Below are 9,514 nucleotides of genomic sequence, written 5' to 3'. Positions count from 1 at the left end.
CGCCGCTGGCAGAAGAAAACAGTATTCAGCGCCTTGTCTTACGTTCTGCCTTAGTTATTCACGAACGCTTGCGGTAGGGTACTGCCTGTCTACTATCATACAAAATCTTAATGGATTTTTATGTGTGTTGCGGCTGTAGAATTTTAGCCTTGGTTGTTGGTTCTCCGTGAAAGACCTCGTGCTCCAGGTGTGCAACTTCACATGCACTGGAAGAGTTAGATACGCCTAGCCGTGTTGTGTTCGCTTCACGTGGCCTCACGTCCACCACTGTCAAGGCTGGCCTTTGCAATGGCCCCTTGCAATCGAGACTGTGAATCTGCTCCACACTAAATGAAAGGCTTCCGCTCGGCAGCTTGCCTTTCGAGCTTTTGTTAGCTCAGCGCGTACGAAACGGGATTGACGCTCCGGGGACCGGTGTCAGATCAGATGAATCCGAAGGGATGCTAGCTTGGCAAGTCATTCATTGAAAGTCTCAGCTCACGGCCAGCTTGCCGGGACCACATGCCTTATGCATTCCAGAAGCGACCGACGAAAGCTCGAAGAGCAAAGTTGTATCTTTTCAACCAGTGCTTGGTGAGACCCCAAGCACTTGAGCGCGGGAGACTTCCACGATAAGACAGACCTCGTGGCCGGAAAGGACAGGTGAGGGACACAGTCTCTTAAGAAGAAGAAGCGTACAATGTGGATTCCGGAGCGGGGGCGAAAGCTGTCCGCAAGCAGATTGCACTTCGGCGTGCCTGACAGTGACGTGTGGGGAGTGAGGGTATCGGTTTCGTCACTCTGTTCCCAAGGTACACTCACAGTTGTTCTCATTCTGGATTCCTTTCACCATTTCGTAGCCTGAACGCCTGTGAGAGCCCCAAACATGGGTTGTGGCCACGGTTTACACTTCTCGCTACACGACAGGAGAGACACATTAGCCCCTCCCCGGCCTCCTTTGGGTTGGCAGTCTTGCTTGGCAGTTCCCTCTCGGTTTCTAGCTGGTGCAGCTGCCCGGGCTCTCAAGTGGTAACTCTTAACAAAGTTCTGCATGATCATTCACTGTCCTCCTGCATACCCTAGAACCTGTTTTTCTTCGATCCTTGTGCGCTGGGTAGTTCTAGTACCAGGTAGCGACCGCGCCTCCAGCTGAATAGCGCTTTTCTTACCTTCTCTGCCGGCCTTTTTATTCTCGTATGGCTGGAATTCCTATTTGCCTTCCCGGTCAGGTTAGATCTCTCGCCCGTTTGAGAGTAGCAGGCAGTATTTTCTTTTTACAGGGAGAAAGATCACGTGAGGGTGTGTAGCCGCTGTACATCCGCTGCCGGACAGTCTTCCGATTGCCTTTGCTTCCGAGTCCCGCTCGCGCGAGCTCATGTCCAGAACTGGGACAGCGCTTCAGTAAGAATAAGTTACGTGCTCAATCTTTGGCCGATCGCCACGTGCACCGCAAGGAAGATCAATCACGTCCGTGTCACAGTGATGGCGCTCAGACTGGTTCCAGTCAGTATGCGCGTGATACGCTGACCGGGCAGTACTGGTTCACGGTCCAGCCTGCTAAAGTGAGGCAGTCAGACTAGCACCAGAATCGCGCAGTGGCACAGGGTATTTCTTCGGCTCTTCCTGGAAAAGGCCGACACACCTCGCTAGTAAAGGAGCCGCCTTTCGAGGAAAAGTGAGAGGCGGAGCTTCTCTCCAAGACGCTGTCACTTCCGTAGGTTATCTCCGACGTGCCATTCTCCCGGTCTGGCAAGGTCCGGTTGCGGCTCCAAGCTCAGATGCCAAAGGAGCGGCTCCTGATCAGCGGTCATATTCCCAGCCTGCTCCCGTGTCTCCACCTACGCCCCCCATTGGGGAGGCGCATCTGCAGAACCCGCGGCCCACCACATAAAGCGTGTCCTGGGGGGTACGTTCACCGACGCAACAGTCCCAGTACCATAACGAGCGCAGGACGTGCCACGCAGACTGTCGGTGAAGTTGTCTTGGTCGTTTTTGTTGTCTTCCGTCGCGTGGCAGGAAAGCTTTACTGCGCTACTTATTATTCCTGGGTCTGACGCAGGATTCGCGGGTTCTCGTAGAGTCGCCGCTGGCTGCGTTTCCAGGAACACGGGAGACCAAGCTTTCTGATGCGAGGAGGGTGGCACGCTGGACTTTTCGCTTTCTCTGAACTTTCCTCCCCAGGTTCTACAATCCCAGAGAACGACCACGGAGATTGCTCATTTCGCACTTCACTCTCTTCTGTAGGTCACGGCTGGTGTAGTAAATCGCTTAGCCCTTATTGCAAACCGACTTTCTGCAGACATTCTCCGTGCTTCCTTTTTCTTCCAAGGAATTCCGACCTCCTGTCTTTTACTGTGTCACTATACTTTTTCCAAGACCGCCGGTCTCTCTTGCCCGCAGACTCTCGCTCGCTATTCCACTTTCACCCCGCATACCCCCCCTTCGTTCTTGCGAACTGGACGCACCCTTTGAACGCTCCCGCTGGGCCCCGTTCTACTCTCCACGACGTTCGATTCCTTTTTTTTGCGGGCCGAAGCTACTCCCATATCGCCATTTTGCGAGAGCACGCACGCCTTGGGTGCCTCTTTTCCCCTGGACCTGTCCCGCTGCTCGCCTTCGTCCGTGTGCGTGTAGACTCTCGGTTCCATTTTGACATCTAGACCTTCCCACGATGGGGAACACCTTGATGCCGCTCCTCTGGTTCCACCGGCCGGGTCATTTTACTCGGACAGGCGTGTATGCCGACCCTGTCTCTCCCTTGCCCTATCTCTCGCTTCTGACGACGGAGCCCTGTCTACAGGCGTCAGCTTTTGCCGTTGCCACTTTTGTTTTGGTTTTGCTTCTGCCTTGGATAACGCAGTTTACTGTTCCTGAATTTTCCTTTGTTATGTTCACATCCTTCTCAGCCTTCTCCTTTTTCTGCTTGCATACCTTGCCCGAGCACCTCCTGTCAGTTCGTGACGTGGTACAAAAGCTTTTAGCAAGCCTCTGCAATCCCCTGCTTCCTCCTCGCGTTGCTGTGTCCCCTGTATTTTCACAGACCACACAGGTAATAGTCCTCACTATTATCATCCTTTCTTGGTTCCGTCTGTTACGAAGAATTGCAGGCGGTTTCCGGCTGCCTCCTCCTCATCTGAAGACTTCATGGTTCCCATGTCCTTGCAAGGTCTTCTATTCTTTTTGGTCTTCCCTCCTCTCAACAGCGAGGAGGCGGAGACACTCCCTGTGCTTCTCCACGGAGGCTTTGGTAGATTCTGTATTCTCTGAAGGCGCAGTCAAAAGCCGTGCTGGTTGCCTGCCAAGTCCCGAGGGAGAAAAAGCTTTCTTTCTTCCCCTCAAAGGGAAAACAGCTGTCGTAACAGGTGGAGCGGGAGGCATAGGTAGAGAGACAGCCAGGCAGCTAGCTCTTTGGGGTGCCCATGTCCTTATCGGCTGCAGAGACACCCAAGTTGGCAAGCGAGTTGCGAAGGATATTGAGTCAGAGATTGCAAGTCTCTCGCCCTCCACCTCTTCGGCTAGCCGCCACCCTGGGAGGGTGTCTGTTGCGCACTTGGATCTCTGTGTCTTCCCATCAGTCCGTTCGTTCGCGTCTTTTTCCCTCCTTCTGTTCAAAGACAGAATCGACATCCTTGTTAACAATGCAGGTGTCATGATGTTACCCCAGTTGACCGTTGTTGATGAATGCGGTGGATTTGAGAAACAATTTGTAACTAATCACTTGGGCCACTTCCTCCTCTCTCTGCTGCTTCTCCCAGGGTTGAAAGCTGCCTCTGGTCGCATTATCAATGTATCGTCTTGCGCGCATATTTGGCATGCAAAGCATTTCCGACCTTTAGACGCTGCTTGTACTCCGGAGGCATCAGCCTCTGTAGCTCAGGCTCTCGCGAAGCCTCTAGATAAACTCCAGGGAAGACCCCCAGTCACTCCAGTAAACTATGACAAGCGAGCCGCCTATGGTAACAGCAAACTCGCAAACATCTGGTTCACAAAAGAACTTCAAAGGCGCCTGATTGCCGAAGCCGTAGGGGGCGACGGCAAGGAACCCGAGGCCTCCCACAACTGTGTGAAAGGGCATGCGGCCTCCGGCACTGACGACAGACGAGAGAACGAAGAGACCTCAGGACATGATAACTCTGCCAGTGGAGTCGGAGAGACAGAGCAGGAGACGACGAAGGGCAACCACGGGGAGAGTTTGAAGCCACTTCCGGCGGGGGTTGTCGGAGTGTACGCAGTTCACCCGGGGAACGTTCATACACAATTGATGCGCCATATGGTTGCTACAAGCAAGGTGCAGTCGCTCCTGATTGGAGGTGTTTTAGCACACACTGTAATGAAGACGGCTAAAGATGGAGCTGCGAGCCAACTGCTTCTCTGTGTTGTAGATAAGAATCTTCTTCTTCCTGGAGGGTTCTATGCTGATGGGGGTCCGAGTTGGGTGGTTGAGGCAGCCAATGACAGCGCACTGCAGGAAGAGCTATGGAACCTCAGTGAGGTTGTTTGTTTCGGGGGTGTAGGCAAACAAAACTTGATTTGAAAAACGGGAGAATGACAGGACACAGGAAGTATGCTCTACCTTGACGGAATGTCTGTTTCTTGTTCGGCTTCTTCAGCAGTGGCACGGCCAGGCGGCCGAATATCTGCTTCGTGCATTGTCCGTGTATGTTTCTGTTTATAAATGCACATGGATTTCAGTTCGGATGTTTCTGCAACTGCCTGTAGTTAGGAGATCCGCGGCGGCGCAGTTCATTCAGTGGCTGCGCAGCCGTGTGGCACACTCGGGGGGGGTGGGGTGGATAGCTGGTGATCGCGTGGACTCACTGGCGCCGGAGTGAGAGCCAGTTTAGTTACGTTGTTCTGGTGGATAGCTTGAAATCCCTTCCAGGGACGGAGCACCCTCCGGCAAAACGTTGCGCTCCATTGCTTGCTTCTGACTTTTCCTGTCTGCTCGTTTCTGTAGTCCCGCGGCCTGCAGGCTGGAGCTTGTTCTGGCTTCCTTCACATGAGGAGATCCAGCTTGCTCCGTTACGGTTTCCCTCGCGTCCGCTGATGTGATGCTCTCGCCAAATGTCAGCTCCGGGGAAATACTCCGCGCTCAGCGTTCTCCTGAGCAGTTCGGACTTTCCTTTGCGCGCGACGAGTATGTGTATGTCCGGCTTTCTACATGGCCTGTTACTGTTGGTTGGCAACTGAAGTGATCCGAAGTCCGGGTATGGTGCTGAGATGAACAACGATTCAAAGCCCGGCCGTCTGTTCGTTTGTACTTGACGGGATTTTATCTTAGCCGGAACCTTCTTTGTCCTGTGTTGGAGGTCTCTACTGTGTCTTCTCTCTTTGGTGACAGGTGTGCACACGGTGGTACTGACATGAGTGGTAACGGCATTCTTTTCCGTACATGGGTCAGGGGGTGACGCTGCCTCTTCAGTAGTTCTTTTTGGTCGTGGCCGGTCTCTTCACTCGAGCACCGGAAAGGCCGTTTACAGTGAGGCGGAGCAGCAGGGAGTACCACAGCCATCCTTCAGTTTCTTCACAATTGTCCATTTCGACGAGACAGCGTGTGTCTACCAAGCCAGTTGCAGCTTGACCGGGTGCTTCCCGTGTGCTTACGCCCTGCTAAACCTCTGGCCCGAGTGTTGTCGAGGGCTCATTCGGGACCATTAACGCATAGAAGGCTTGCCAGTACGAATTTCCGGGGCGTTTATTCGTCGGGAGGGGGACAGTCCACCTGATTATACGACCCTGTGCCGTAAGCAGAAAGGGACAGGCGGGAGTTGTAACGGGACGCACCTTCGCTCCAATTTCCCCCGTGCCCACCGGCGTGCACCCGCGCAAACCCCGGCTGAGCCAGCAAGCGGGTCTCCCCTTGGTCGTGGCTTGCTGTTCTGCCATGTGACCGCCCGCAACGTGGAAAGGTCAAGGGATGAGGATGGTCTGTCATCCTCCAGCAGACGGCGTTTCATAACGTAAAGGGCAAGGCCCCACGTTGGTAGCCACTGAGTGTATGAGTGAACCGCCAGGTTCCTGAATAAGCCAATAGGGGAGGCGCTGGAATCACGTGATCAAGAGCATATCTCTCAGAGAGAACCACTGTGTAGATTTTATCCCAGATTGACGACGTAAGGGGCTTACCATCCGAACCCACACGGACACCCCGTACGAAGCCCGCGCGAGCCTGCGGACTTCTCGAGTTGGAGCTCGACACCCCGTAGCGTCCCATATGCTCAAGTCTTTTGGCACTGAGACACTTCTTTTTTATTGACGCACTGATGCATAGGCGCACCTATCAGAAAGTTGCCCTGGTGAAACACTGTATCCTTATGAACACCTCTGCACGAAAAGTCTCTACCGTACATGTGCGCTGTTCTCGGGCTAGATCTAGCCAAGGATTCCACGTACGAGTAACGCGGCTGGATACCGCAGTCCCCCAAACAAAACAGTGACACGGTGATATCGCAGGTCCTCAACTCATTAGGGAGGCGGCGAGCGCTGAGGCCAGGCCCGTCTGGATGTACCACTGGTATGTGTATTTAGCGTGAACCCTACGGGAGCCTTGCACGAGCAACACCCCAAACACGCTGGAGAGAAAAGCACTGGGCGCTGGCAAACGGCGCCTTACTCCGGTACGCAGTGTTCGCATACTCGGGCAAGTCTCCGAGATTTACAAGCGAGAGTGAGTTCGTTGCCTGCGGCTCCACGGCACGGGACCGTAGCTGCCTGTGGCGACTCGATTCACGCGACCAGACCATTGAGAAGAGCTGCAAATTCAGTTCGCGATCATCGTTCTGTTCACCTTTTGCCTTTCACCGACACGGTGAAAGGCAAAAGTCTCGCGGAGATAAAATCGAACCACAGCGGTGGCGAACGCCCCCTTGTGCTGGTCCGGCTGTCGGAGAAACACTCCAGGGGTGGGAGGTAACTCGCTTCACGGGCACACTCGTCAACAGCGGTGCCACCGCCGCAGGGGCTTTCACATAGGAACAGCAGGGTTCATGGGCCTATCGTGCCATTCATTCCGAGTGCACGGCATTATAGCAAGCGGACTCTGAGACGGGGATCCGTGTTTTGTCAGTGAATAGGCCAGCCGTCACGCTAGGAAGCCCCGGCGATCGGGCAGAAACACGTCTCGAGTGTTATCCTCTGATAGTGGAGCAATAGACTTAAAAACAACGACTGGCGACGGCCCCAAGATCCCCTCGTGACAAACGCGCCGACCGGAGAGGATGTTAGCCTTTCGAATGATGGAAGCAAACCCGTGCGCAGTTCCTAGATGTGCAGGCTCCCGGCTAGTTCAAACAGAAGCGGACTCAAACGTTACTGGGTGAGAAGAGAGAGCCACATAATTTCAGAAGCTTCCCTCTGGCCAGCCGCATCCTCCTGTTCACTGACGACATGCAAGAGTTATGTATCGAGCAGCTCTCGGGCGTATTCGAGCCTGAACAAAAATGCCGGGGCTGCAGAACTCCAAGTAACATGAGGATCAGGGCACGAAGAGCGCGTTCTGTTAGCGAGAATGCTAGAGGGGTGGTAATCTCTCGAAGGCGAGTGCACCGGAAGAGCTCCCCTGGCTCTCCGGTGTACAGCCGAATGCACGGATGCGTCACTGAGGATTGAGGAGAGCGCAGATGGAGCTTAACCCGGCTTCTCTTTCCTCCCCACACTGGGCTGGTCGGGGAGCAATGTCCTGCTGCTGCTCTCCGTTTCCTGTGCACGGCTGGAGAACTTCTGCTGCAACGGGGTACCCGCACGCTTACCCTCGTCGGGCTGCACTGACCGTGCAGCTTCCGACATTGCGGTGTCTGTAGTCTCCTCTATCCTCCCGGTCAGCACCCGGCACCCGAAAAGGCAACCATTCGTAGCGCCGGTCGCTCTGGGGTTCAACACATCTCCGAACACTGAGACCCTGCTCTCGCTGCAAGGTGTGACTGCTCTCGGTTCAGCCTCCGTAACACACAGGAAACTAACTATTGACAGAAAGCAGGGGACGAAGTACGAAATTCGGCGAGGGAACCAGAAAATGCCAGACAGATGTGCTCTGCAAACTGCCTCCTTCGGTGTAACAGCTGCGCGCGGTGTTGTAGCCCCTGGCCGTGTGCTCCTGTTAGACACCCCCCGACTCCTCCGAGTTGATACCTCAGCTAACTTTTCTCGTTCAGGCTGTGAAAGAAGCTCAGCAACTTCCGTCTTCTCCCATCGAGCGGACGGACTGGCTAGCGAAGGCGCTAGCATCCGTGGGCAACCGCGTGTTACCTTGGGGACCGCGGGAGACAGAGCCCCGGAGACTACCGTGAGTTGCGTTTCAGCTTTTCCCTGAAGACACGCGCAGTTACTATGAGTTCGCCTTGTAGCTTCACTCCACGCTTCTCTGCCTCTTGCCCGGATTTATCTGAGGTGCTCACTCGTGATATATTTCTCCCGGACTTGCCCCACATCTACCCCTGAGAGCATCCGAGAGTGGTACCTGGGAACCGCCGGCGTGGTCAGAGCAGACAATGGCTTTAGATCCCGTGCATTACCTGCATGCTTAATGGCGCTAGGTGTTCTTTACGGTGCTTCTAAGTCGACCGTTCGCAGCACAATGTGCCTGTCTGCTGTGTGGACGAACACCGTCGCGCCATTTTGTTCTTCACGAATCTTCTGCTCACTAGGCTTTCGATTCGTGCCGCTCCTTCCTTTCCATATCGGTCCTCACTCGCGGCCCCCTTCCAAGCGTGGTCGCTCTCACTGTCCTTCCCGGGAAAAAGGAATGCCACGGCAAGCATACTTTTGCCAGGCTCTGATGAGAGAACTGCCAGAGCCGTGTCACTAGCGGTCTCTTGTACCTGTTGTCACTCTCCAGAGTGCGCCGTCTCGGTGCTTCCACATTCTCGCGAGATCTTTTCTCGGGTCCGGATGATCCTAAACCATTGTAATAAGGTCGGTGTGACGTACTTTCGGTCTATACGATGGAGGCACCCACTGGTGACGCGTCATCGCCTCCGTGTTTCTGTTCGCTTCTGAACTTCCTCTTGACTGTCGGTCGCCTGAAGAAACTCCGACGAACTGGTTGGGTCCTTAGTGGTGTTCAAGGCTGTGAGAGTGTAGCAGAGCATTCCTTCCGGGCCGCGATGTGTGCCATGCTAATAGGATCCGAACCCCAGTCTGCGAAGCTCATCGCGGAAAAGAAGCTGAACAGAGACAAGTAAGGCCTTATGTGTCCCGGCACCTTTGTGTTTGCATCGTCTTCTTCATATGTCTAGGATCACACAATCGCGTGCACATGGGATTGTCCCTTCGGCGTCTGTTTGTGGTCTCAGAGGCTAGAAGCTGGCGTGGTTGCTGTGCATGCACGGGAACAGCGTAGGTGCCAATCAAAACACGAATCTGTAACCTGCACGCTACGTGAGGTCAGACGCCGTACACGTCGATTTAGAGGGGCGCGATGCATCCTGCGAACAAGCTGTGTGAACATTACCCGGGTGCATGTTGACTGCCTAACGTGTCCCAGGTGCATCAAAATGGCGCTGGTTCATGACCTCGCGGAGTCGATCGTGGGGGATTT

At 54.5% G+C, this 9,514-nt stretch overlaps 2 protein-coding genes across 2 annotated transcripts in view; both read left to right on the top strand.

Annotated features, from left to right (window-relative positions):
- Positions 1 to 1,911: 1,911 nt before the first annotated feature.
- On the top strand, positions 1,912 to 5,621 carry CSUI_004280 (short chain dehydrogenase reductase family protein). Its single transcript, XM_068064473.1, has one exon. The coding sequence runs from the start codon at positions 2,651 to 2,653 to the stop codon at positions 4,511 to 4,513; it is 1,863 nt and encodes a 620-aa protein (XP_067923552.1). The 5' UTR covers positions 1,912 to 2,650; the 3' UTR covers positions 4,514 to 5,621.
- A 2,690-nt stretch (positions 5,622 to 8,311) lies between these two features.
- Positions 8,312 to 9,514, top strand: part of CSUI_004279 (hd domain protein) — a 2,426-nt gene continuing 1,223 nt past the window's right edge. Inside the window, exons 1-2 of the mRNA XM_068064472.1 lie at positions 8,312 to 9,154; positions 9,461 to 9,514. The exon at positions 9,461 to 9,514 is cut by the window's right edge and continues 186 nt beyond it. Of these exons, the coding sequence (XP_067923551.1) occupies positions 9,484 to 9,514 (31 nt within the window). The 5' untranslated portion in view covers positions 8,312 to 9,154; positions 9,461 to 9,483. The remainder of the gene's footprint in view (positions 9,155 to 9,460) is intronic.

Source organism: Cystoisospora suis (assembly GCF_002600585.1).
Source record: "Cystoisospora suis strain Wien I chromosome Unknown contig_1969, whole genome shotgun sequence".
Classification (NCBI taxonomy): Eukaryota; Apicomplexa; class Conoidasida; order Eucoccidiorida; family Sarcocystidae; genus Cystoisospora; species Cystoisospora suis.
The sequence above is the reverse complement of the archived record's forward strand: the minus strand, read 5'-3'. Positions and strand labels throughout refer to the sequence as shown.